The sequence below is a fragment of the Acomys minous genome (genome assembly GCF_964271855.1).
Source record: "Acomys minous genome assembly, chromosome: 16".
Lineage (NCBI taxonomy): Eukaryota > Metazoa > Chordata > Mammalia > Rodentia > Muridae > Acomys > Acomys minous.
In genome coordinates this window covers 71,986,038-72,012,965 of record NC_140498.1, presented here as the reverse complement: position 1 = coordinate 72,012,965, position 26,928 = coordinate 71,986,038, and the positions used below count along the sequence as shown (strand labels likewise).

General features: G+C 53.8%; 2 protein-coding genes across 3 annotated transcripts; both read right to left on the bottom strand.

The window, feature by feature from the left end:
- Nucleotides 1–1,441: 1,441 nt before the first annotated feature.
- TRIP6 (thyroid hormone receptor interactor 6) lies at nt 1,442–6,071 on the bottom strand. Of its 2 annotated transcripts, none has more exons than XM_084763618.1 (9): nt 5,660–6,071; nt 5,277–5,404; nt 5,029–5,154; nt 4,413–4,748; nt 3,611–3,704; nt 3,292–3,461; nt 2,209–2,387; nt 1,866–1,986; nt 1,442–1,736 (listed from the first exon to the last, which is right to left on the bottom strand). In XM_084763618.1, exons 1-9 carry the CDS (start codon nt 5,766–5,768, stop codon nt 1,605–1,607), a joined length of 1,395 nt encoding a protein of 464 aa, XP_084619744.1. In that variant the 5' UTR covers nt 5,769–6,071; the 3' UTR covers nt 1,442–1,604. The 2 variants fall into 2 exon arrangements, with proteins under 2 accessions (XP_084619744.1, XP_084619743.1); XM_084763617.1 differs by having other exon boundaries at nt 4,365–4,748; nt 5,660–6,051.
- Nucleotides 6,072–6,267: 196 nt separating this feature from the next.
- SLC12A9 (solute carrier family 12 member 9) lies at nt 6,268–26,255 on the bottom strand. The gene is made up of 14 exons (XM_084763595.1): nt 26,136–26,255; nt 25,145–25,369; nt 24,789–24,923; nt 23,752–23,883; nt 21,699–22,007; nt 20,656–20,763; nt 20,402–20,513; nt 18,540–18,697; nt 18,353–18,435; nt 16,066–16,190; nt 15,732–15,924; nt 15,344–15,518; nt 13,964–14,110; nt 6,268–7,544 (listed from the first exon to the last, which is right to left on the bottom strand). Exons 2-14 carry the CDS (start codon nt 25,323–25,325, stop codon nt 6,658–6,660), a joined length of 2,745 nt encoding a protein of 914 aa, XP_084619721.1. The 5' UTR covers nt 25,326–25,369; nt 26,136–26,255; the 3' UTR covers nt 6,268–6,657.
- Nucleotides 26,256–26,928: the final 673 nt, after the last annotated feature.

The following is a 26,928-nucleotide window of genomic DNA, read 5'->3' as shown; positions in this document are numbered from 1 at the left end:
CCCTCCTGCCTCTGCCTCCTGAATGCTAGGATAAAAGGCATGTACCACCACAACCGGCTCATACACAATTTAGTGAAAACAGCCATTCGATGGTGGTGTATGGCTTTAATTCCAGAATTCTGAAGGCAGAGGCAGGTGGAGCTCTGAGAGTTTGAGGCCAACCTGGTCTACAGAGGAAGTTCCAGGACAGCCAAGACTACCCAGAGAAAACCCTGTCTCAACAAAACAAAACAAAAATAAATAAACCAAAACAAACAAACAAAACCATGAGGTGGAGCAGGGGCGACACATAGCTCAATGTTAAAACGCTTGCCTACCATGTGACAGGACCTGGGGTCAGTGGTAGAGCATTTGCTTAGCATTTGTGAGTCCCTGGCCCATGCCCAGCACCCTCCCAACCCCCACAAAAATGTAGCCAGATGCAGTGGCACAATCCCGTAACCCCAGCACTTGAGAAGCCAAGGCAAGGGGAGCCCAGAGTTCAAGAACAGCCTCTGCTATCTCAGCTGTGTATCCAACTCAAGGGTAGCCTGGGAGACTTCAGGGTGTGTCCCGTACAAAAGCAACTCTTCTGGCTTTAGCCTATGTCGTAGCCTCAAGGCTAAAGGCACCAAGAAAGTCGGCGTCATTAATAAACACGCAGGACCTGCCATTATGCCTCACTCCAGAAAACGGCAGAGAAGCCTGAAATCCGAGAGCAGGACCAATAGGCCTTTGGCATCTGGCCCTGCGGTCCCTGCATGAGGGATAAGGGCTGGTGAGGCCTGGGCCCCCAACACCACTTCGGCTGTCAATAAAATCTGCCATCAGAAGACGGAAGGAATTAAAGACCAGTAGAAGCCAGGCGTGGTGGTGCACGCCTTTAATCCCAGCACTCGGGAGGCAGAGGCAGCCGGATATCTGTGAGTTCAAGGCCAGCCTGGTCTACAAAAGTAAATCCAGGACAGCCAGGGCTGCACACAGAAACCCTGTCTCGAAAACCCAAAGGCAAGAAAGACCAGTAGAAACGCAACCGTTTAAGACATCCCTAGCCTACATTAAATGGGCTAGTTTACGTAAGAACAACAAGAACACAGGGTAAGAGTTAACACTAAGCTAACACTAAGCCCTTCTCAACGAATCGAATGTTAAGCTAAAGAACGGAGCATGCCACAGCCTTGCAGGGAGGGGCAGGGGAGGATTCCAGCATGTAAAAAGGTGTATGTACAGTAAGGGGGCATTGAAAAAGCTCAGAACAGAAGGTTTTTATTTGGGAGAGGGGGGCGTGTTTGTTTTGTTTTAAGGCAGATCTCACTATGTAGCCCTCGCTGGCCTGGAACTTAATATATAGACCAGGCTGACTTCAAACTCACAGAGAGACCCATCGGCCTCTGCCTCCCAAGTGCTTGGGGTTCAAGGTTTCCTCAGCCTCATCCCACGAGACTCCAAATGAAACAGCAGAGACTTGGAAGTGCTTTTATACTCTTCAGAGATTATTTCATGAAGAGAAGAAGAGACAGGATTTGGTGAGAAACAGTAAAGATGGATGTCAGGGGAGGTGATGGATGGGGGGGGGGTGTGGGGGGGGGGTGGCCTGAGATCCCAGCAGGTACTTCCAGGAAACGTCAACAGTCCGTGGTGACGGTAGCCGAGAGCTCTTGAATGCGCCAGGCACTGCAAGCCTTGCACAAGATGTGCCCGTCCAGGGGGTAGCAGCCTTGACACTCACCCTCAGAGGACAGCTGCAGCCCGCACTCCTGTGAGGAGAGACAAAAACCTTTATTAGCCCAAGAGCTCTGTGACTTTTCCTCCCAGCACCCCATGCTTTCTGCAGGGCTCTTGCTCTGACCGCCCCTCCCCCTCCACCACCCCCCGCCCCTCCTCACCTCACACTTGTAACAGCCAATGTGGAAACTTCGATCCAGAGCAACTATTCTCACTGTCTCCTCCTGACCTGGTTCAGGCATGATGGCCCCGCCACACACTGAGCACCTTGGGGCAAATTTCCTGAGGTGAAAGGGAACGGAAGTGTCAGGTCCCTCCCTCTCTGCAAGAGGCTCACATCGGGAGCCCAGGAAGGTGGAAAGACAGAGGCAAAGGGTTGGGGAGACAGATGCATAGGGAGGGGTCTTGGAGGAAAAAGACAGGACCGGAAGTTGGAAACGGAAGTGGCAGAGCCTAGGGCGAGAAGAAGTAGGACAGGTCAGACGTTCTGAATGAAGGCAAGACCTGTGGAAATCTTCAATGCAGTGGATCTGACTCGTGGCGTCCACCGTGAAAGGGATGCCATCGAGGCCCCGGTGACACACCACACAGGTGAAGCAGCCAGGGTGGTAAGCCTTCCCCATGGCCCTCAGGATTCTGTCCAGGATGGGTTCAGAGCAGGTGGAACACTTCTCCAGGGTGGCCTAACAGGGAAAGCAGGCGGGGAAGGAAGGTCAGCGAGGGAAAGCACTGCAGCCAGGAACGCGCGCAGCTGTCTGCCCACACATCTGCTGTGTGTAGCTCCCCGCCCGGGATTCAGTGGAAGGTGGAGTTAGCATTTCTGAGGTCACATCCCAGAACTGTAGCCTCCACGCACTTCCTCTTCCAATGACACAGTAATGCCTGCCTCTCAGCAACGGTTAGCAGACTCTCACAAATTACGTCAACTCTAGAACACCTTTCTAGCTGGACATGGCAGCACACAGCTGTTTCCCCAGATCTCAGGAGGCTGAGGCCCAAGGACCGTGACTTCAGGACCAGCCTGGGCTACACAGTAAGACTGGGGCGGGGAGATGGTCTCCCATTTGAAGAAAGTAGCAGTTTTTCTCCTCTTTCAGCCACTATCACATTTGACTACTTCTTTGGTCTGGGCTGCGGCTTAGTAAAGTAGTTTGCCCAGCACACACGAAGCCCTGGGTTCCGTTCCCAGAACCACATGGGACAGATCTGGTGACACACACCTGGAACCCCCATATCCCACGGATAGAGGCAGGAAATTCAAGGTTTTCATGACACACCTCAAAACGACAAACAATCCAAAACCCAAAATGTTCTTTTGACTGATGGACCAGTTCATCTTCAGAAACCTGTGCCCAAGGCTGGCTCCCAGGTAGCTCAGGCTAGCCTCCAACTCCTGATCCTCTCTCCTCCAGAGAGGCCGGAGTCACCATGGCTAGCTCCTTCCTCCTCGGACCTCAGCTTGGGTCCCCCAGCTTCAAGCCCCACCTGACTGAGTATCTGGCCCTCTCTTAGATGCCCCCCCCCACCTGCCGACCCTGATGGCTTCGTTTGGCTCCCCCTCCCCCTTCTCACAGCCCAACCACTCACCACGTAGCAGCTCTCACAATACGCCCTCCTCTCCACTGCATAGAAATGCTGGCCGCAGAGCTGGGCCCGACAGGTAGAACACACAAAACAACCAATATGGAAGACACGGTCCAGGGCCACAACCCCAGCTCCATCACCAACTACATCTTCGCCACAGCCACCACACCGACCTGAGGGCAGAGAGGCACCAGATCAGTCCGCACGGGGACCACACCACCAGATCCACTGTCTCCTCCCCGTTCCCCAGCCTCCCCCCCCCCCCGCCCCCCCGGTTCCCCAGCCTCCCCCCCCCACCCCCACCCCCGCCACCTCAGCTCACCAAAATACTCCCCGCTGGGAGGGTGGCTCATGTCATGCACCAGTTTCTTGGTCAGTCTCTCCAGCTCCTCTTCCGGAGGCTGGCTTAAGGGGCCCTACGGTGAGAAGCAGGGCTCTGCGGTGATGCCGATAATCTCTGTCACCATAAATAACCCACCCGTAAGATCAGGAACCCTGGTATCTACTCTGAGAGCATCCCTCAGAAGCAGCAGACGGAGGAAGGAAGCCCTAGCTCCTCCCCTTTTGGACTTCTTGACCCTTGACCTCAGAGTACTCTAAAAACCGGGGTTGATTTATTCATTTATTTCTTTTTGTGGCAGTGTCTCCTATAGCCTAGGCTGGCCTGGAACTCCTCATGCAGCCAAAGATGACCTTAATCTACTGATCTTCCTGCCTCTACCTCCACCACGCCTGTTTTCTTGGAATTCCTGCCTACCAAGCAAGCACTCTTAACAACTGAACTGCATGCTCTAAAAAACAGTATCTTTTTTTCTTTCTTCTTCTTTTTCCTTTTTTGGTTTTTCAAGACAGAGTTTCTAGGCTTTGCTGTCCTGGACTCCATTTGAAGACCAGGCTGGCCTCGAACTCACAGAGATCCGCCTGCATCTGCCTCCCTGAGTGCTGGGATTACAGGCGTGTGCTACCACGCTCAGCTTAAACACAGTATGAAGTATCCCTCAGTCTCCACAACACCCCAATCAATGCCCAGTTACCTTCAATGACCACAAACCACAGTGCCCCCACCCGCAGCTTACCTGAGACCCATGCCCGCCTCCTCTTCCTCCTCCGGCAGGGCTATGTACCTCAGCAGCTCCTTCCTTAACCCCAGGTCCTGGATCACGGTGGCTCCTGTAGCCTGCCCCCCAGACTTCACCACGGCCTGGGAGAGGAAAGTGGGGGCCTGGAAGAGGCCCTGAGGCCTGAGAGGCGCCCCGCCTCGGCAGTCCACAGCCTCTCACCGGTTGTGCCACCTTCACTTGTACAGGGAAAGCCGGACCGGCAGGAGTGCTGGCGGTGGCATAGGAAGCCGGAGTAGGTCCACCATAGGGGGGCGCTGAGAGCATCGGGGTTGGGCCGGCACCTCCACTGGGCTTCATCGAGCCTCCACGGTAAGCGTGGGGTGGAGGTGCCTCAAAAGCCTGGGGAGACAAGCAATGGAAAAACAGTGAGCAAGGGCCAAATCCATCCAAGCTCCATGCATGCCAGGTGGGAACCCCAGGAAAGCCATGACTTTTGACAAGTTGGGGGGGGGGCGGCAAGGCCTGACAAGGAGGAAGTTCGTGATCTCTCTCGAACCAGGTTGTTTATTAGTTGCCAAGCGTGTAGGTGGGACCGAAGAGGGTGGATTGTTGGCTGAGAATCTACAGGAGGGAAGTGGCTGAGGATGGGAAAGCAGAGACGGGACACACAGTCAGTCACCTGTCGGTCCGGTCGCCAAGGAGCATGACTGCGACCCCCGTCCAGATCAGCCAACATGCTGGTGAGCGAATCGATCTCGGCATCCAGGCTTCCAGGGCGGATGACGCCCCTGTCTGGCGGGAGCCCCTGGGGACAGAGCCAGGGCAGGGAGAACAAAATACAGATCACACAAGCCCTTGGTTTCTCTCACCTTCACCCTGAGAGAGAGAGAGAGACCCACACATCTTACCCTCACCCCCAGTTCTCACCTGCAGGCGCTGGGGTGTCCCATGGGAGGCCACCCAGGTAGGCCCCCGATCTTCCGGAACCCCCGGAGGCTGGTAACATTGCTCAGGTGGGAGGGGGCAAAAATTGACCCTGGGGTGAGGCTGGAGTGCTAAGGACAGAGAAGAGAGGTGGGACTGGAGAAGGAAGGGTGCCTCGTGAAAGCTGCGCTTCTCGGGGCGGCTCTCCTCCTTCACGTCCCCGGGGGGTTCTGGGAATGGACAGGAGTCCGTGGAAAGTTGCACAAGAGCAGGGGCCTCTGGCTTGGGGGAGCAGCAGGAAGCGGACAAAAACGGGAGAAAAAGTGAAGGCGGGTGGCCAGTGGCTCTTCCGTCACTCTCGGGTGGTGTGAGAAGGAAACACTTACTTGCTCCGTGGGCCGGTGGCGGCCCCAGGGCGCCTCGGGGAAGCGCTCTCCCCTGAGGGACTCTGGAAGGCTCTGGCTGCTTCGGGGGAAGCCAGGTGGGCCCCGACATGGTCTGGAATGGGGTTACCCCACTCCAGACAGAGGTCAGAGCTCCCACAAGCCGGGGGACCCGGAGCCTTGTGCCCCTTCTCTCCCCGCTTCCGTCCCACGCCCCGTTTGGGACTCCCGCAAAGAAACTTTTTTTTTTTGGCTTTTTTTTTTCCCCCTTCCTCCCCAATTTTGGAGACGACCACGCCCCCTGACGTCACCACATTCCTGGGGGAGGGTCACGTGGTCCCCTAAACCCTAATCTGCGATTCCCTCCTCTCCCTGGCCCCCCTCCTGGTTAAGAGAGGACCGCCCTCCTCCGGAGCTCAGCCACAGGGTGGGCTGCTCAGAGAGGCTCGGGCCCTGCAATTCTCTGTGAATCCTGCCCCAGTACTGCACGTGGCAGCCTCTGGGCGGCCCCGGGGCTCTGAAAGTTTCTGGTCTCCACCCCGCGTACAGATCTCTCCCCCTTCCCACCCGCCTCCCTCTCACCTACACACCAGCAGTGCTCCACCAGCCCATAGTGTTTTGGTCTTTTATTCATGGTCAGTAGTTAGAAAAATAAAACAAAACACAAACATCACCGCCCAAGGAAGTCTGGGGAGAGGGAGGCGGTGAGCCTGTGGCCAGGATGAGGACACTGAGGTAGCCTAGAGTCACAGAAGAGACCAGCCCCTCTGGTCAAGGCACCAATGAAGGAAACGGAGGCAGACCAGGGACAGTGCCGCAATGGTCTCCCCTGCAATGGGGACAACCACCCAGAATTAGTGTACTGTGTCGTCGTCCCCACCACCCCCAAAGGAGATCATGGTCTCCTTAAAACATCATTGGAAGGCCAGGGCCCACGTGTGGGGGTTCCATTGTTCAGAACGAGCCTGGGCCCTCTGTATCCGACCCTGTATAAACAGGCATCAGAGATCAGTACAGGTTACAGGAGTGACACCATGAACAAGGAGGGTGGGGCCCAGATCGCGGCTCAGGGTCTCCAGAAGCGCCAGGTATCTGGGGTACCGGGCAGGATCGGCAGGCGGTCGAGGCAGGTACAGGAAGGTAAGGGCTGTGATGGGTCCCTCCTCCCCATCCCTTCCTTCAGGTCCCCCAGGGCCACCTCCTGTGCCTCGGCCCTGCTGGGCGCGCACCAGGGCGTTGGCACTGCAAGCCAGAGCCTCGGCCTCTTCGTCTCCCCGCCCACCATTCACAAAGTCCCCTTCCTCCTCCTCTTGTTCCCCAGTCTCGGCCCCTTCACCCCACACCACCTCTTGCACCTCTGCCCGGATCCTGAGTTGACTCAACAGGGCCCGGAGCCTTTCCTCTGCTGCCCCAGGAGCCTCCCTGGGCCCCAAGCACAGAAAGATCCGGAGCCGGGCACTGTGCCAGGCAGGCACCATGCTTAAGATGGTAGCCATCTGCAACAGGAAAAGGCCACAGACGTCCACGTAGCCCGGCCCACCCCGGGGCCTCAGCAGGTTCAAGGGCCACACGTCCACGTGATGTATCTGAGAGCTGCTACCGGACCCCCGGCTTAGACGCTCCGGGGGCAAAGCCCCACATGCTCGGGCGAGAACCACGTTTTTGTTCATCTTCAGAGCATCTGCCACCGTGGCCACGTAGTCCTGGGGACTGAGAGCTCTGGGGCTCCCAGGAGCCCGAGGTGGAGGGAACAGCGTACTCAAGGATGGCGACCCGCCCTCCTTGGTGCCCTCCGTAGGCTCACAGAAGGCTGGGTCTGTTAGAAAATGGTCCTGAGGTGGGGCGTCGTCATAAAAACCAAGCACCAACGTGTTGGGCTTCATGCCGCCTAGGGGCAGAGAAGAGAAGCAGGAGGAAACAGAAATCAGGCTGAGGGCTCAGTTTACACAACAGAAGATGCACCCACTCATAGTTAGGTCAGCCATGAGGTATGACATCCTCTTTGGCTGGGGCCCTTACAGCAACATGCACATACACACGTTTGCACAATGATTTGGCTTTCCTAAACACTTTCACATGCATTTATTTGACTATCTCTAAGAATAATCTCCTCCTCTTTAGATAGGTAAAGTTCAGGTTTAGATTCCCCTCCCCCCCTTTTCGAGGAGTGGTACTGTAGAGTAGGCAACCAATCAGCAACTGAGCTGTATTCCCAGCTTTTGTTTGTTTGTTTGTTTTCTTTGTTGGCTTTCTGGCTTTTTATCATTCTGAGGCATGGTTTTACTATGTAGCCCCTGACTAGGCTGCAACTCACTATGTCAACCAGGCTAGGCACAAACAAGTATAAATCCACTTGCCTCTGTCTTCTGAGGATTGGGATTAAAGGCATGCACCCAAGGTCTTTTGGCTTGTTGGTTGGTTGGCTGGTTGGTTTTTTTCTAGACAGGGTTTCTCTGTGTAGCCTTGCCTGTCCTAGACTTACTTTGTAGACCAGGCTGGCCTTGAACTCATACCGATCTGCCTGCCTCTGCCTCCCGGGTGGTTTTCTTGGCCTTTGAGACAAGGTCTTAGGCATCCTGTGCTTGCTTGGAACTGCATGTGGCAGAAGAAAGCCTTGAGCTCCTGAGTGTCCTGCATCCTCCTCCCAAGTGCTGGGAGTAGAGGTGTTCATACCACTATCTGAGGAAGTTCATGGGCTGCTGAGATGAGCCTCGGGGCCTCATGCATGCTAGGGAAGTGCTCCACCCTGGAGCTCCAGCCCCAGCTCTGGGTTCCGTTAGGGTTTAGGGTCAGGGTCAGGGTTGGTTGTTACCCACCCCAGGATTTAAACAGCTCATCTTTTTCCTATTAGAAGAGGCCATTTGAGCCAGCTGTGATGCGTAGCTCAAGCCCATAATCCCAGCACCTGGGAGGCTGAGGCAGGAGGATTGCTACAAGTCTGGTGCCAGCCTGGGCTACACAGTGAGTTTCGGGCAGCTTAGGTTACAGAGAAAGACCCTGTCCCAACCAGAAAACAAACAACAACAACAAAACCCTCAAAAATTCATGGTGAATTCTACTGAGGAAGCGAGACTTCTGCTGTAGCCCAGGCTGCCTCTGAGCTTGCAGCTCTCTTGCCTTGGCCTCCTGAGAACCTGGGATTACAGCCTGCATCACCAGGCCTGGGTAAAATAAAACCAGACATTCAAGTTCCCCTCCAGGGAAGAGGCCTCCGATCCCTAAGGGGAGGATGGAAACTACGGGCTAGGCATTGCAAAGCTCTAAGGACAGTGGTCTGCCGTCTGGTACCCACAGGAAGCAGAAAGCATCTGGTTGGTTTATCACAAGCCACATCCTGGAGAAGAAGCACTCACTTACCTCATTTGAACCCTGTGGCTATGCTATGAGATAAGTACTATTTATTCTCCCTCTTTTACAGATAAGGAACCAACCTCAGGCCCCACGCAATGAAGTCACCGGCCTAAAACCTCTGGGCCTAAAGGGCTTAGACACAAAGGTGAATTTGTCTGCTCACATAAAAGGCTGTTCTCTGACCGACCCAGCTGGGCTTGGAGCAAGCTCAGTGACCCAAATCTCCCTCGAAGATGTCCCAGTGGGTCAGTACAGACTGATGGACCTCTCAAATTCCTGACCATAATTGTTGGGAGTTTGTCATATTTTTTTCTTTTTTTTTTTTTTATTCATTTATTCTTGTTACATCTCAATGGTTATCCCATCCCTTGTATCCTCCCATTCTTCCCTCCCTCCCATTTTCCCCCTTATTCCCCTCCCCTATGACTGTTCCTGAGGGGGATTTCCTCCCCCTGTTTGTCATATTTTTAAAATGTTTTTGAGACAGGGGTTTCCTTATGTTGCCCAGGCTGACCCAGAACTCACCACCCTACCGCCTGCCTATCATTGGCAGGATGTGGTAGCTCATGCCTATAATCCCAGCACTTGGGCAGCTGAGGCAGTGCATCGTGAGTTCAAAACCACACTGGGCGCAGTGGTGCACGCCTTTAATCTCAGCACTTGGGGAGGCAGAGGCAGATAGATCTCTGTGAGTGTGAGGCTAGCCTGGTCTACAAAGTGAGTCTAGGACAAAGCTACCCAGAGAAACCCTGCCTGGGGGAAAAAACAAAAACAAACAACAAAAACAACAATGAGTTCAAAGCCAGCCTAGACAATTTAGTGATACCCCATCTAAAATTTGTATCTCCTAACCCCCCAACCCCCCAACCCCCATTTTTTCCTCGAAACAGGTTTCACCATGTACCCCTGGCTGGCTTGGAACTCACAGGAACTTGCTGTCCTGTGCCTTCCAAGTGTTGGAGTTAAAGGTGTGTGTCACTATACCTAGTCTTCACCTTTATCATTATTACTTTTTTTTTTATTGTTATTGTGCGTTATGCATAATGGGGCACCATGCATGCCAAGGCTTGCATGTGCAAATCAGGATAATTTTATGGAGTCAATTCTCCCACTTCCTATATGTGCGTACCAGGACTTGAACTCAGATTGTCAGTCCGTCAGCCGAGCTACCTTGCCAGCCCTACATCTTATTTTTTGAGACAGAGTCTTACAGAACCTGAAGCTCACTGCCTGGAGCTAGACCAGCCACCCCACCCCCACCCCCACCAGCCTTCTGGTCTCCACCTTCCTAGTGCTGGCATTAGATGTGCACAGAATTGCTCGGCTTTTACACAGTGCCAGGGACTCAAACGTGGGTCCTTTAACTTGCACAGGGCAGCTACACCTGCAACGCCCTCTCCCCAGCCCCACGTTTTCCTTTCTGCTGGCGTCATCTTCCTCAGAGTAAGTTTCCCTAGTGACCCCCTTCCAGAAAAGAAGAGCTAAAGCCCTTGGGTGCTCCAGCGGTCAGTGGTACTAAGTGACACCCCAAACCTCTTGGCAGGAGGGAACTTCAGCTAGCCCCACTGGTTGAACTAATTGCCCACCACCCTGCGCTTTGCACCAAGCTGAGCGAAGTTCAGTGCTGTTGACCTTTGTCCTGACTGACGGCAGGCGGAGAAGGGGGTGTTTACTCAGATGGCAGTCTTGGGATCCAGGAGGTGGCTGAGCATGGGACTGGAGTGGCCTGGGTGGTACAGGCCTGTCATCCTAGCTGCGTAAGAGGTTGAGGCAAGTGAATCTCAAATTCAAGATCTCTGGAGGTAGTGGCTTACATGTTTAGTCACAGCACATGGCAGGCAGAGGCAGAAGGATCTCTTTGAGTCTACAGATTGAATTTCAGGACAGCCAAGGATACTTAAAGGAACCTTGCCATGAAACACACACAACACACACACACACTTTCAAATTCAAGGTCCTCCGTGCCTAGAATCCCCCAGTGAGGGGCTGGGGTGTGGCTCAGTGGTAGAGCCCCTGCCTAGAATCCCCCAGTGAGGGGCTGGGGTGTGGTTCAGTGGTAGAGCCCCTGCCTACAATCCCCCAGTGAGGGGCTGGGGTGTGGCTCAGTGGTAGAGCACCTGCCTAGAAACCCCCAGTGAGGGGCTGGAGTGTGGCTCAGTGGCAGAGCACCTGCCTAGAATCCCCCAGTGAGGGGCTGGGGTGTGGTTCAGTGGTAGAGCACCCGCCTAGAATCCCCCAGTGAGGGGCTGGGGTGTGGTTCAGTGGTAGAGCACCTGCCTAGAATCCCCCAGTGAGGGGCTGGGGTGTGGCTCAGTGGTAGAGCACCTGCCTAGAATCCCCCAGGGAGGGGCTGGGGTGTGGTTCAGTGGTAGAGCACCTGCCTAGAATTCCCCAGTGAGGGGCTGGGGTGTGGCTCAGTGGTAGAGCACCTGCCTAGAATCCCCCAGTGAGGGGCTATGGTGTGGCTCAGTGGTAGAGCACCTGCCTAGAATCCCCCAGTGAGGGGCTGGGGTGTGGCTCAGTGGTAGAGCCCCTGCCTAGAATCCTCCAGTGAGGGGCTGGGGTGTGGCTCAGTGGTAGAGCCCCTGCCTAGAATCCCCCAGTGAGGGGCTGGGGTGTCGCTCAGTGGTAGAGCACCTGCCTAGAATCCCCCAGTGAGGGGCTGGGGTGTGGCTCAGTGGTAGAGCCCCTGCCTAGAATCCTCCAGTGAGGGGCTGGGGTGTGGCTCAGTGGTAGAGCCCCTGCCTAGAATCCCCCAGTGAGGGGCTGGGGTGTCGCTCAGTGGTAGAGCACCTGCCTAGAATCCCACAGTGAGGGGCTATGGTGTGGCTCAGTGGTAGAGCACCCGCCTAGAATCCCCCAGTGAGGGGCTGGGGTGTGGTTCAGTGGTAGAGCCGCTGCCTAGAATCCCCCAGTGAGGGGCTGGGGTGTGGCTCAGTGGTAGAGCCCCTGCCTAGAATCCTCCAGTGAGGGGCTGGGGTGTGGCTCAGTGGTAGAGCCCCTGCCTAGAATCCCCCAGTGAGGGGCTGGGGTGTCGCTCAGTGGTAGAGCACCTGCCTAGAAACCCCCAGTGAGGGGCTGGGGTGTCGCTCAGTGGTAGAGCACCTGCCTAGAATCCCCCAGTGAGGGGCTGGGGTGTGGTTCAGTGGTAGAGCCCCTGCCTAGAATCCCCCAGTGAAGGGCTGGGGTGTGGCTCAGTGGTAGAGCCCCTGCCTAGAATCCCCCAGTGAGGGGCTGGGGTGTGGCTCAGTGGTAGAGCCCCTGCCTAGAATCCCCCAGTGAGGGGCTGGGGTGTCGCTCAGTGGTAGAGCACCTGCCTAGAATCCCCCAGTGAGGGGCTGGGGTGTGGTTCAGTGGTAGAGCCCCTGCCTACCTTAAGAAAAGCCTTAGGTTGCGTGCATTCACTCGTGTGTGTGTGTGTGTATGTGTGTGTGTGTGTGTGTGTGTGTGTGTGTGTTGGACAGGAAGAGTCACAGAGTGGCAATATCCCATTTACCCAAAAGCTTCACACTCTAACTCCCTCCGTGACACAGGAACCCACTCTACTCCTTCCCGCTACCTGACTGCTTGTTTGCTGGTGGAAGGGTCTGGCGGGAAATCCCAGCCTGCCTGAGATTCTCAAGTGCTAGGATCGCAGACATAAGCTGTCACCCTGGCTTCTCTACTACGGAGCCTTTTCAGGCCTGGCTGAGTTAGCATCTTACCACAAAACCTCGGCTGACCACATCACTATCCAGCAGTCTTGCTTCCTCCGAATTCTCGTGGTTAAGCAACCATCTGCTTTATCTGTAGCAGCAAGTGCCAAACTCACTGCACCTCAGACACTAAGCAGGGTTAAAGCCCTACTCAGTATGTGGATGGGAGAAATTCTGTTTTAACTGGGCAGTCTAAGACTCAAACAATTTCCCCACTTTCCTTGGAAAAATATTCTCCAGACCCCAATTACTCTCTAACTCTTGACTCAGAAAAGGAAAGGGCAGACAACATGGCTCAGTTTATAAAATTCTAATCTAGCAAGCACAAAGCCCCAAGTTCCATTCCCAGAACCCCGTAAACTAGAGCCTAGCACTAAAAGAGGATCAGTGGTTCAAGGTCATCCTCAGCAACAGAGTAAGTGCCAGGCCAGCCTGAGCTCCATTGAACCCTGCCTTTACACACACACACACACACACACACACACACACACACACACACACACACGGCCACACACACACACACACACACGGCCACAAGATGAATCACATGGAAGGAGAGAATTAACTCATAGAGGCTGCCTTCTGACCTCTGCCCATATGGCACACCTATACACACATGCAAACACACACATACACACATACACACACACACAAATATAATTTTTGTTGGTTTGGTTTGGTTTTTCGAGACAGGGTTTCTCTGTGTAGGGTTTCTCGACTGTCCTGGATTCACTTTGTAGACCAGGCTGGCCTCGAACTCACAGCAATCCACCTGCCTCTGCCTCCCTAGTTGCTGGGATTAAAGGTGTGCACCACTATGCCTGGCATTTGTTTTGTTTTTTGAAACAGGGTTTCCCTGTGTAGTCCGAGCTGTCCTGGACTCACTCTGTAGACCAGGCTGGCCTCGAACTCACAGATCTGCCTGCCTCTGCCTCCCAAGAGCTGGGATTAAAGGCGTGCGCCACCACTGCCCCCAGCTAAATGTAATTTTTTTTTAAGCCAACCACAAGCATCATGCCCTGTCTATGCCACATCTCCAATGAGACATCGTGACTCCTGTTAAGACACTCTGCTGATGCCGTTATCACTAGCTGCAGTCTTATCTACACTGTGTAGTGAGTTCCTTGGCAAAATCCACAATCTCCTTTGATTCCCAGGGGGAGGGGGGTAAGCAGGGGACAGGGGAGGGGCGGGAAGGGGCTACAAAGATGGAAAGGGCCCACTAAGGGGTCTTGAAGCCACCACAACAAGAGAAGCTCACCGAGGCCAGAGATCCGCAGTAGATGCTGAGCCCCCTGACGCACAGAGGGTGAGAGGGTGAGATCCACAAAGGCTTTCACTTGGGCAAGGTCTACCAGGCTCAGCCATGCACCGTATTGCGGCTGCACAGGGTCTGATGGTAAGGAGTCTGCAGAGGAAGTGAAGAGAGAAGGTGATGTCAGTCCTAAGGACACACACCTAACCCCAGTGATCAGGGGACCGAGCCAGAAAGATGACAAATTCAAGGCCAGCCTGGGCTTCAAGGGGAGATCCTACCTCGCAAAAACAAGGGCTGGCAATGTAGCTCCGTAGTGAAGTGTTTGCCCAGCATGTGCAAAGTACTGAGTTCAACCCTCAGCACAAGAAACAAGAGGGAGAGAGAGAGATGGAGACAGACATACAGACAGACACAGAGACAGACAGACAGACAGACAGACAGACACAGAAAGAGAGACACAGGGGCAGGAAGAGCAACTATTGGTCAAGCCCATTTACTCTTTAGTAGAGCTAGGGCTGTATTTCAGTGGTAGAGCCCCTGCCTAGAATCCCCCAGTGAGGGGCTGGGGTGTGGCTCAGTGGTAGAGCCCCTGCCTAGAATCCCCCAGTGAGGGGCTGGAGTGTGGCTCAGTGGTAGAGCACCTGCCTAGAATCCCCCAGTGAGGGGCTGGAGTGTGGCTCAGTGGTAAAGTACCTGCCTAGAATCTCCCAGTGAGGGGCCCAGGGTGTGGCTCAGTGGTAGAGCACCTGCCTAGAATCCCCTAGTAAGGAGCTGGGGTGTGGCTCAGTGGTAGAGCCCCTGCCTAGAATACTCCAGTGAGGAGCTGGGGTGTGACTCAGTGGTAGAGCACCTGCCTAGAATCCCCCAGTGAGGGGCTGGGGTGTGGCTCAGTGGTAGAGCACCTGCCTAGAATCCCCCAGTGAGGGGCTGGGTGTGGCTCAGTGGTAGAGCACCTGCTTAGAATACCCCAGTGAGGGGCTGGGGTGTGGCTCAGTGGTAGAGCACCTGCCTAGACTCCCCCAGTGAGGGGCTGGGGTGTGGCTCAGTGGTAGAGCACCTGCTTAGAATCCCCCAGTGAGGGGCTGGGTGTGGCTCAGTGATAGAGCACCTGCCTAGAATCCCCCAGTGAGGGGCTGAGGTGTGGCTCAGTGGTAGAGCACCTGCCTAGAATCCCTCAGTGAGGGGCCCGGGGTGTGGCTCAGTGGTAGAGCACCTGCCTAGAATCCCTCAGTGAGGGGCCCGGGGTGTGGGTCAGCAATATCCTAGGTCATTTAGATCACTTACTCCTTCCTAGAGTTCAAAGCCTGTATGAGTCTGGACTGAAACAGGAGGCATCTCAGGCAGAAGGAAGGACGGACAAGAACCAGCAACTCAGTTACTCACCAAGGTCTCCCAGAGTGACGTGGCCCAGCACATAGAGTCCCCCCTTCTTTAGCTGGTTGGCCAGGCGCAGCAAAGGCAGGGCACCCCTGGGATTTCCCACCAGGAGCAGCAGCTGTGGCCGCCAGAACTTCACATGTTCCTTACGGACATCCAGGCGGAGCAAGTACTTCCGCACCTGGAAAGCGGGGGTGGAGGGGTAGGAGGGTGTGAGGGGGTGAGGGGTGGGGTGAGGGGGTAGGGGGGTTCGGGGAGTAGCGGGTCAGGAGTCGGGGAGAAGCTTCCGTTACCCGTTCAGTTCTTCTCAGACAGAAATACCAACTCCCTGGGGGTGGGAACGGGGAGATTCCCAAGACTACCCCCCTCCCCCTTTCCTCAAGGGTCCCCCAACCTGGTGAAAAAGCAAGGCTTGGCTGACATAGCCCCAACTGCTGGGTCCTCCTCGTGCGGTGAGAAGAGCGGAAAGTAGGCCCATGAGAAGAAGGGACCCGCCTGCAGCCCCAGGGCTAATGAGGAACATCATCAGCAGACAGGAGGCCACCCCAAGCAGGCAGGTGTGCCAGGAGAACAGGCTGAAGGTGGGGCTGGGATGGGCAGAAAAAAAAGAGCACTCAGGGTGGGCGTGAACACCCGCCTGTCACTCTAGTCCCCAGCCCGCCCTCTTGAGGCTCCACCTTCCCATTCCTCCTTAGTCTTGTATTCTCTAAGGCATCTTTATTCCTCACCGGAAGTTGGGAGCGGAAGCCCACTCCAGACTCAGGCAAGACAGGTCCACCGCAGCATAGGCCACCAAGTAGAAGACAGTGACCACGGCAGCCAACGTGTTCAGTTTCCCAGCCAGCAACACCAGCTGCAAAAGAACCAAGAGGACCGGGCGGTGGTGGCGCAGGTCTCTAATTCCAGCCCTCGGGAGGCAGAGGCAGGCGGATCGTTGTGAGTTCGAGGCCAGCCTGGTCTACAAAGTGAGTCCAGGACAGCCAAGGCTACACAGAGGAAACCCTATCTCAAAAAGTCAAAAGAAAGAAAAATGAAAGGGATTAGGCCGCCGCCGGGCGTGGTGGCGCACGCCTTTAATCCCAGCACTCGGGAGGCAGAGACAGGCGGATCGCTGTGAGTTCGAGGCCAGCCTGACAGTCAAGGCTACACAGAGAAACCCTGTCTCGAAAAACCAAAAAAAAAAAAAAAAAAAGAAAGAAAGAAAGGGATTAGGCCAAGTGTGGTAGTCCACACTTTCAATCCCAGGGGTCCCCAAGTCAGGTAGTTCTCTGTGAGTTCCAGGACAGTCTACACAACAAGTTTCAGGCCAGTTTTTTGTTTTTGTTTTTTAATACAGGCTTTTTCTGTGTAGCCTTGGCTGTCCTGGACTTGCTTTGTAGACCAGGCTGGCCTTAAACGCACAGTGATCCACACGCCTCTGCCTCCTGAGTGCTGGGATTACAGGCGTGCAGCACTATACCAGGGTTTTTTTGTTTGTTTGTTTTTGTTTTTAAAGTACTACTGCAAGTCTTAGGACAACATTCAGCAGACAGAATGCTTGCCCAGCACTTATGAAGTCCTAGTTTCCATCCCCAGCACCACACAAAACAGGCAAGGCATGGAAGTGCACACCTGTAATCCCAGCACTCAGGAGCAAGAGGCAGGAGAATCAGAAGTTCGAGGCTAGCCTGAGACATTCAAGACCATGCTTATATCCAAAAATATAAAATCGAAACCAGAATGTCAATTCAACCCTGCAATATCTCTATGTACCTGAAGAGGTACCAAGGAACTCTATATAATGACAATTTACCCCCACAAAGCTCCACAAAATGCCAGTGTCCCCCAAGAAAGGTCAGTGTACACTACAAAATGCCAAGGCACTTCCAGAACTCAGGAGGGCAGGCAAGAGTTGTAGGTCCACCTGGGCTACGCAATGAGTTTCAAGCTAGCCTGGGCTACAAAGAAAGACCCTGTCTCAAAAAAAAAAAAAAAAAAAAAAAAGCTGAAGGGTAGGAGGTAAAATTCAATGAGGCTTCAGTATGTGTAAGATACTAGGCACAAACCCCAGGACTGCAAAATAAAATTAATAAATTAAATGTGGCCAGGCATGGTGGTGCACACACTTAATCCCAGCACTTAAAAGGCAGAAGCAGGCAGATCTTTATGAGTTCTAAGGCATTCTGGTGAGCCTATAAAGTTCCATGGTAGCCAGGGCTACATGAGGCTGTCTTAATAGAAATAGATAAAAATAAATGTCAGTGCACCACATGAGTGAGTGAGTGAGTGTGTGTGTGTGTGTGTGTGTGTGCTTATGAGGCGATGTCTTACACTGTCTAGCTAGCCTGTTTTATACCTATTGCAATCCTTGTACCTCTGCCTACTGAGTGCTACAATTACATGCTTGGGTTATACCCACCTTGTGTTATTTGTTATTTTCAGGCAGGGTCTTATTGCATAGCTCAGGCTGGCCTCAAAAGTTTCTTTTTTCCTTTTAAGATTTATTTGTTTAGTATACAGTATCCTGCCTGCATGTTACACCTGCAGGCCACAGGAGAGCACCAGATTTCATGGTAGATGGTTGTGAGCCATCATGTGGTTGCTGGGACTTGAACTCAGGACCTTCAGAAGAGCAGGCAGTGCTCTTAACCTCTGAGCCATTTCTCCAGCCCCTTCTTTTTTCTTTTTTAAATTTATTTATTATTTATCTTTATCTCATGTACACTGCTGTTTTTGTTTTTTGCCAGCATTTATGTCTATGTGAGAGTATCAGATCTTGGACTTATTGACATTTGTGAGTTGTCATGTGGGTGCTGGGATTTGAACCTGGGTCCTCTGGAAAAAGCAGTCCTCTCTCCAGCCTTCTGGCCTCAAAGTTTCAATCCATTCCTTACCTCTATCTCCAAATGCAGAATACTGGTGTGCACTATTGGCCTGCATCCTTAGTTTGATTTACACCTCCACTCCAGGCCTAAGATGGTTTCTGAGTTGGCTAGCTTGAGGGTGAGAGGCATGCCAGCTCAAAGGGCGACTCACCTGCACTAGTCCCCAGGAATACAGCACAGCACCCCAGGGGTTGCCCCCTCCAGACACCACCTTGGCCGGTGCCAAGATGACACCTGGGAAAACAGAATCACACCAGACACATCAGTCTAGAGGGGATGGAGACAGACCCAAGAGGGCAAAGCCCAGGGCAGCTCAGCAGACCCAAGGAGCACCACACCAAAGAGGTCATCTTGGGCCAGGGCGTGCAGGATTCGGGAGGCACCGATCAGGGAACTCATGGAGGCTGAGAGCGCCGTGGCGTAGATGCCGATCAACACGAGTGGGGGCCACAGGCTGATGCCACGGAAGAACCCATAGTCCTCCTGAAGCAGGGTCCTAGCCAGGAGGAAAAGGACGAGGAAGGGCTGGTCAGTGGGCTGCTACCATAAGGTCCTCCTGAGAGAAGGTCCTTAGAGCCATGTCCTAGAGGGGGCCTTGTAATCCTAGCATTCAGGAAGTAGAGCCAGGAGGTTCTCAAGTTCTGGACCAGCCTCAGCTACATACAGGGCAGTGGTTCTCGACCTCCCTAACGCTTTGACCTTTTAATACAGTTCCTCATGCTGTGGCGGCCCCCAACCATAAAATTATTTTCCTGGATAGATCTTAGCTATACTTTTGCCACTGTTTTGCATCATTAATGTAAATATTTATAGTTTCTGATGGTCTTGGGCAACCCCTGGCAAAGAGTCAATACCCCCGCCCCCAAGGGGGTCACGACCCACAGGTTGAGAACCACTACTACAGGGATTTGAGGGCCAGCCTGGGTTATATGAGACTCTGTTTCAAAAAACAAAAAGAAGCTAAGTTGCTGGACGGTGGTGGCCCACACCTTTAACCCCAGCACTGGGGAGGCAGAGGCAGGTGGATCTCAATGAGTTCGAGGCCAGCCTGGTCTACAAAGTGAGTTCCAGGACAGCCACTGCTACACAGAGAAACCCTGTCCAAAAAAGAAGGAGGAGGAGGAGGAGAAGGAAGAGAAGAAGAAGAAGATTTTAAAAAGCAGCAGCAGCTACGTCCTAGAGCACAGTCTGATGACTCACACCTGTAATCCCAGCACTCGGGAGGCTGAGGCTAGAGGATTACTATAAGCATAAAACCGTAGGGGAAGACCCTGTGTCAAAACAAAAAAGGAAAGAAACTCGGTTAGGCCAGGTGTGATGGTGCACATGTGCAAGAGGGGCCAGAGAATCACTGGTCAAGGTTGGCCTGAGGTACAAAGCAAATTCATGCCTCAAGAATACAACAAAGGGCTAGAGAGATTACCTCAGTAGTTAGGAGCCGTCTCTGGTAACCATGACGACCTGAGTTTGGATCTCAGCACCCATGCGACAAGCCAAGCATGGTTGCAACCCCAGAGGAGACGGGAGGATCCCTGGGGCTTGCAATCTACCAGCCCAGGAAATGAAAACAAATCGTAACAAAAAGACAGGCTCTCCAGGTGTAGTGAGAGACCTTGCCTCAAAATAAAAAGAAGACAGAGATGGTGGCTCAAGCTTTTAATCCTAGCACCTGAGGAGAAGAGGTAGGTGGATCTCCGTGAGTTTGAGACCAGCCCAGCCAGGGTTACACAGAGAAACCTTGCCTCAAAAAAAAAAAAAAAAAGTAAAAGAGAGAGAGAGAGAGAGAGAGAGAGAGAGCGCGCGCACGCGCGTGCGCACGCACTAGAGGGCACCTGATGTCATACCACACAGACCTTTCTTTCTTTTTCTTTCTTTCTTCCTTCCGTCCTTCCTTTCTTTTGGGTGGGTGGTTCTTTTGAGACAGGGTTTCTCTCTAGCCCTGACTGTCCTGGAACTCACTCTGTAGTCTAGGCTGGCCTCGAACTCAGAGATCCACCTGCCTCTGCCTCCCAAGTGCTGGAGTTAAAGGTGTGTACCACCAGCCCTCCCCTTTCCCCCATGGGTAGCACCATTGGAGAAACTATCTCCAATTGTCCCCCAAAAACTTTGGTCCTACTCGGCCACCTGTGGCGACCCAGGGAACCATTTTGTTCCAACACTCAGCCTCCAGGAGAGTCTGTCACCTCCCACCGCCGCGTACCTGTCACAAGTGAAGCTGGAAAGGAAGAAAAGGAGGATGTAAACGAGGAAGGTGTAGGCGACTGCGGTGATGGTGCCCAGTGGGATCGCCCGGCTAGGGTCCTTCAGCTCCCCTGAAGGGACAGGAGCAGAGAGAGAGAGAGAATGGTCAGTCCTCCCATCACACCCAAATCTCTCATGCTGGCAGCCTTACCACACCCCGACCCCCCCCCCCCCCGACCCCCGCCACCACCACCACCAAGAGCCGGCTCTCACCTGACATGTTGGCGCCAGCCATGATGCCGGTGCAGCCGTTGAAGAGGACAGCAAAGACGCTGGCAAAAGTCATCATGGCTCCGGTGGTATAGTCCTCAGCGTAGCCAGCTGACGGGAAAGGTGCGTCAGTCTACCTCATAGGGATCCAGACATCGTGGCCCCGCCCCCCCCTCCCCCACCTCACTTTCACATTCGCCAAGTGTTTACCTCCCCTCCACAGCCCTGACTTAGGCCCCGGCCCAACCCGTGTGGGGGCCTTGTGTCACCTCCTCCCCAAGTTCCTCAGTAGTTCCTCACAGGCCTCTTTACCCCTACACCTATCAGAATTTGCCCACCCAGCTCAGAGTACCTGCAGGTCTTGCCTGTGCCTTCCCCAGTCCGCATAAGATGCACTTTCCCACCCACATCCACCTCCGCCAAAAAAGCTGGGGGGGGGGGGCCGGTTAGGGTGTGCCGTATAGTCTGATTGCTGTTTTTACTGTTTTTCTTGCTTTACTGCTCTAAAAACTGGGTGCATCTTATAGTCCAAAAAATACGGTAGGTCTCACTTCTCTGCTTGAACTATACCGTTTTTTGTTTTTGTCTGTCCCTGTCTTTCTTTCACGATGGGATCTCATTGTATCCCAGGCTGGCCTCCAACCCACTGTGAAGCCAAGGGTGACACCGAACTCCTGATCCTCTTGCCTCTACTTCCTGAGTGCTGGGATTACAGGCGCGCACCACCATGAGCGGCTGATGTGGTGCAGGATGTAGAACCCAGGGCTTTGACCACGCCAGGCCAGAGCTCTACCAACAGGGCTCCACCCACAGCTCCTCCAGGGATCCTTGTTTTTAAGGTTCATTTGTATATTTTATTATAAGTATGGAGGAGATCATGCCATGTGTGTGTAATGATGTCATGTCCGCTGAAGCTGGCGCTATGAACTGCCTGGCACGCATGGCCGGGCACTCCTAACTGTGGACGCATCTCTTGAGCCCCTCCTCCGGGGATCCTAGGGCCCACCTCTCCCCCACGGCCCCTGGCACTGCAGTGTTCAGCTCACCTCCCAAGTTGTCCTTCAGGGTGCTGCTGTTGAAACCAGTGAAGCGGCCATAGCGGGACGGCACAGAGGAGCTGTTGGTGCCCGGCCGGGGAGCTAACGGGATGTCCCTAGGTCCCACCGCCACAAAGCTGACCAGCACGGAGGCCAGGGAACCAGAAACCAGCAGGAATGTAAGGAAGGAGGCGCGGGCGTAGAGTCCAGCTCCCAACGTACACACACCGCCCACGAGGCCCAACAGAAGGGAGCCGTAGAGCAAGTTCCAGCCATAACCCTGAGGCAGGACCCGGAGTCCACTGGAACCTGTGGCATCTGGAGAGAAGCAGGATTGACTTAAAAGAGGGTGACCCCCCCCCCCAAGGAGACACCCAGCCCCCACTATGACAGCTCCCCCCTGCCCACCTGCTACTAGAGACCTTAATTATCCTGCATCCCTGTTTCAGGATCGCCCCAGCATCTTTGCTCTCCCTGCTGGGTACCAGTCTTGCTCTGGTAACTTACAGAACATTAGGCTGGTCTCTCTAACCAGAACCAGGCGTGTCCAATCTTTTGACTTTGCAACATAACACTGTCATTGACAAATCCTGCTCAAGAACTTCCCAAAGCACAAAAGAAAAAAAAATTTTTTTTTTTAATTTCGTAAAAAAGACAGTAAGATGGCTTGGGAGGTAAATGCACCTGCTGCCAAGTCTGACAAGCTGAGTTCAATGCCTGGGACCCACATGGTAGAAGAAAATCAATTCCCACAAGTTGGCTTCTGAACTCCACATGAAGGACATGACACGCGCACACGGGCGTGCACACACATTCTCACTCATACACACACGCATGTACTCACACTCACTTATGCACACTTATTCTCACTAATGCACACACACTCATGCACACACACATTCTCATGCACACACACTCAGTCACTTATGCACACTCATTCTCACTCATGCACACACACTCACTCATGCACACACACTCACTCACTCATGCACACACACTCAGTCACTCATGCACACACACTCACTCATGCACACACACATTCTCATGCACACACACTCAGTCACTTATGCACACACACATTCTAATGCACACACAGTCACTTACGCACACACATTCGCGCTCATGCACGCATGCACACTCATACACACACTCATGTACACCATACTCACTCATGCACATACACACTCATGTACTCACACTCACTTATGCACACTCATTCTCACTAATGCACACACACTCACACATGCACACACACACACTCACACGCACACACACACACACTGACTGAGTCTGTAGCTCAGTTGGTAGAGTGCTTACTTAGCAGAAAGGCCTGGGTTTCATTCCCAGCACCACATAAACTCAGGTGTGGGAGCACATGCCTGTTGTCTAACTATTGGAAGCTGGAGACAGGCAGGATGGCTCAGTGGATGGGTAAGCAATACTGCTATGCAAGCCTGGTAACCTGAGTTTGGTCCCCCCAAAACCACCTAAAGGTAAAAGAAGAAAACTGAACTGACTCCACAAAGTTGTCCTGGGACCTGCACACTCAAGCCATAGTAGGTGTGTGACACCCTATCACAACACAACAATAAAAACATTAATGAAAGTTTACAAATAAATAAATAAGACAAAGAGCAATAAAGGAAGATAGCTAACACTGACCTTTGACCTCCACATAGGTCTTGAACCATGCTCATGCAAGTTCACCCACACATAAACACATCACACATCAACACCCCATATGCCTCTCTCGCCCCCCTCAAAAAGAGAGAAAAGAAATGCATATATAAAAAAGAATCTAATTTTTAAAGCAAGCTTAAAATTTTGTGTTGGGAGCACTTAAAGCTATCCTTGGCTACACACAGCCTCATGTGGCCAGAGGGCTGCAGGTTGGACATGCCTGGAAATGGTAAAATTCCCTGGGGACGGAGACAAGCACTCAGTTGCCCACGTGTCCATGTCCATCTGGGCAGCAGCACATGCATCTTGGAAGACATGACTCCATCATCCCAGACCCTGAGACCCCCAGCACCACCCAGACCAGGTTGTGGAGAACACAGACCAGCGCCAAAGACATCCAGCACAGACTCCACCAGCCCCAGCAGGGACACGGCACAGCCACAGACGTTAGCCAGGTAGAACATGAGGCCGATGCTGCCGCCAACCTCCGGCCCCAGCGTCCTGCTGATCATGACTAAAAATGGAAGCAGGAGGTTGAGCGTTAAGGGAAAAGAAACTGAAATGGAGGAAGGGACCATAGGTCGGCCTTCCGGCAGCTTCGTGTCCAGCTTTTCCTGCAAACATCAGTTCAGTTTGCAGTAATGGTGTACTCATATCCTGTATCGTCGCATAGATTGGACGACCACATGGCCTGCTCCATTTTCCCAGTCCTGCCAGGGAAGCTCTCTACCCTGAGCCATTACCCCTGCTCTCTTCTTACTCTCTGTTTTTGATACAGGATCTTAAGAAGCCCTGACTGGCTTCCAACTCACTATGGGTTGGATGACCTCGAACTCCTCCTCCTCCTGCCTCCACTCCCCCACCGGCCCCCACCCGCCACCCAAGTGCTAGAGTTAGAGGCATGTATCGCCAGGCCCCACTCTTACATTTTATTCTGAGACAAGGTCTCCACTAGTTGCCCAGGCTAGCCTCAAATTCACTCTGTAGCCAAGGATAATCTTAGACTTTTAACCCTTCATCTCCCGGGTATCTAAGATGAGAGGCCTGCATTTCTACACCTGGCATCTACGTGCCTCATCTGTAAAATGACTATCACTGACCTTGTTTGTTTGTTCGTTTGTTTGTTTTTTGTGAGAGAGAAGGACTGAGGATCAAACCCCAGGCCCCAAACTCATGCTTGCTAGGCAAGCACTCTACCACTGAGCTACATCCGGCCTCTGCCCTTAAAATGCTAACAGCTAACATCGTTAGAAGACCGGACGGTAGTAATTAACGTGGAAGACAGAGTGCCGGTCACTTTTACCATCTCCTCCTGCTACTCACCACACACATTAACTTTTGGCCTTTTGGCCCCCTCCCCCTGTCCAAAGCCTGGAGGACAGGCCAACCCAGACCCTGTCCACCTCTGTTGGAGGATACAGTAGGCTCCGCCCCCTCTCACGGCTCCATTGGTGGCAATGGCGCAGACGGAGAGGACAGTGAGGGCCAGGATGACGTACGCAACCAGGAGCATGGCCAGGGCCTGCAACAGCCCAGCATGGCCCACCACGAAGCCTGAGCAAGGGGGCGGAGAAGCAGGTCACAAGGGATGGTGACATTCCTATCCCCTACCCCCATCCCACTGAGTAGCAGAGTCCCACAGCAGACCCCTGCCCCCATCCCCGCCAAAACAAGGCCACAGGGGGTCTTTTTCCTCCTACCCGCCATCTGACCATATCTAGCTGGGGCCATCCCGAGCCTTGGCTTCCTTCCCAGGAACTTCTCCCTCCACTCACCAATCCTTAGGAATACAACAATACTAAACATGGACAGGACGGTGGGCACCACCACACCCAGGAAGGTGGAGAGCTTGCGGGCTGACGCCACCCCAGATCCTCCTGCTCCGTTGGGAGGGAAGGCAGCCCCTTCTTCCCCCAGAAGCCGGTAGGCCAGCAGAGGGGAACTCTCGCTGGCCATAGCTGAGGGCGGGCAGAGGAAGCCACAAAAGGGCTAGGTGAGACCTGTGAGAAAGAGACTTTAGTGGCTGGATAGCAAGCCCACAGAACCTCTCCTCCTAAACAAAACGCTAATCAAGCACGCAAACCCTCAGAGCTTCCTCAAAAGGAGAGTCACAAAAGGTCACACACACACACACACACACACACACACACACACACACACACACGGCACAGAAACTTAAAACCATCCCACCAACTTCCTCACAATCTTGGAACCCGGTGCTTAAATAATCAGGGCCCCTTTCGGCTCTTATGGACCATGCCCCCTGAAACTAGGGGTAGCAGTGGGTCTACAAAAAGGATACAGATTCCTTCCTGTCAAACCAGGTCTCTCCTTAACTGGCAACAAGAGGGGAAGGAGAGCTAGCTCCCCAAAGGGAAGTTAGTGTCTACCAGTAAACACCCCCTCCCGAGTCCTAAGCTGCACCTCTCGGTTACCCCCAACACAGCATCTCACACACGGGCAATAAAACTTTCAAATCTCTCAAAGCCCCACCCTCCATCACTCCTGTCCCTTAACCCATCTCGATCCTAACCAGATTTTTCTAATCTCTACGAGGAGCCCACCAAACTCTTTCAATCCAAACAGAGCCATCGATTGTCCAAACACACATGCAGGCCGCTAGGCATCGAGCCACACAGGATCCCCAGGGTCCTTCCTCCCCCCACCCACCCGCTCTTGTCCACTTGCTCCAGTAACTGGATGCTTGGGGGCCAAGGATCTGGCTCCAGCCGGCCAAGCTCACCCCGCAGCTGGGTGCTCACTTACCACCCTAGGAACGCAGCTGCTCCAGGGTGATCCTTGCGCTCCTAGGAGGGTAGGGGGGTGGCCTCCGCTATTCACAGAGGGGGGCGAGGGAGCCGGAAAAAAGCAACCGGGCTACCGGGATGTCAGGCCCGGAGCCTGCCCTCCCCAGCAAAGCCTCCCATTGGTCCCGGAACAAGCCCCGCCCTGAAGGCGTGGCCCGATCACAAGCTCCGCCCACACTCTCGCCAGCTGCGGATGCCATACAAACTGCTCCACGTGCGTCCCGGGTGTCTTCTGCAAGGTAGTAGGTCACGATGCTCAAAGCCCCCGTTACCGCGATGCTAAGAGATGCCTAAGTGTGGGTCTGACTCCACTCTGAGCTCCGAGGAACCCCCAGGAGTATCGGAAAGGGGCCTTTGGCGACTGCGGAAAAGTGGCCTGGAGTGGGCGGAACCGCGGCACCTGACTCAGGTGTGTGGCCGGGAACTGCGAGCGACGTCGGTCGGCGCCTTCCGGAGTCATACTATTCCAGTGTCTCCAGAGACCAAGAATGTCCTCGAGGTTCCATCCTCTTCCCTTTCACGCCCAGAGGAGACCATCTCCTCACCCAGTTTCAGCCCTCCGGCTGCACTCTTGTCTTCCGCCACCGGAGGGAGCCTTGAGCCCCCATCCAGGCGCAGGTCCTGGTGGACAAGCAGGTTGCCTTGCCTGCTTTTGTGCCTGTCGACAAAGATCATAGAACTGTGAACCCAACTTTCACATTGGTGCCCTCCTCCTCACTCCTTACAGGTCTCAGCAACTACGTTTCCTCATC

What these genes read in the sequence shown, in the direction of transcription:
- TRIP6 (XM_084763617.1), bottom strand. Translation starts at nt 5,768, where the DNA reads ATGTCGGGGCCCACCTGGCTTCCCCCGAAGCAGCCAGAGCCTTCCAGA. An exon ending in TGCATTGAAGATTTCCACAG is followed by an intron (nt 1,987 to 2,208) that starts GTCTTGCCTTCA and finishes CTTTCACCTCAG; the next exon opens with GAAATTTGCCCCAAGGTGCT. An exon ending in TTGGCTGTTACAAGTGTGAG is followed by an intron (nt 1,737 to 1,865) that starts GTGAGGAGGGGC and finishes CTCTCCTCACAG; the next exon opens with GAGTGCGGGCTGCAGCTGTC.
- SLC12A9 (XM_084763595.1), bottom strand. Translation starts at nt 25,325, where the DNA reads ATGGCCAGCGAGAGTTCCCCTCTGCTGGCCTACCGGCTTCTGGGGGAA. An exon ending in TGTTGTATTCCTAAGGATTG is followed by an intron (nt 24,924 to 25,144) that starts GTGAGTGGAGGG and finishes CCCCTTGCTCAG; the next exon opens with GCTTCGTGGTGGGCCATGCT. An exon ending in GGCTGGCGCCAACATGTCAG is followed by an intron (nt 20,514 to 20,655) that starts GTGAGAGCCGGC and finishes CTGTCCCTTCAG; the next exon opens with GGGAGCTGAAGGACCCTAGC.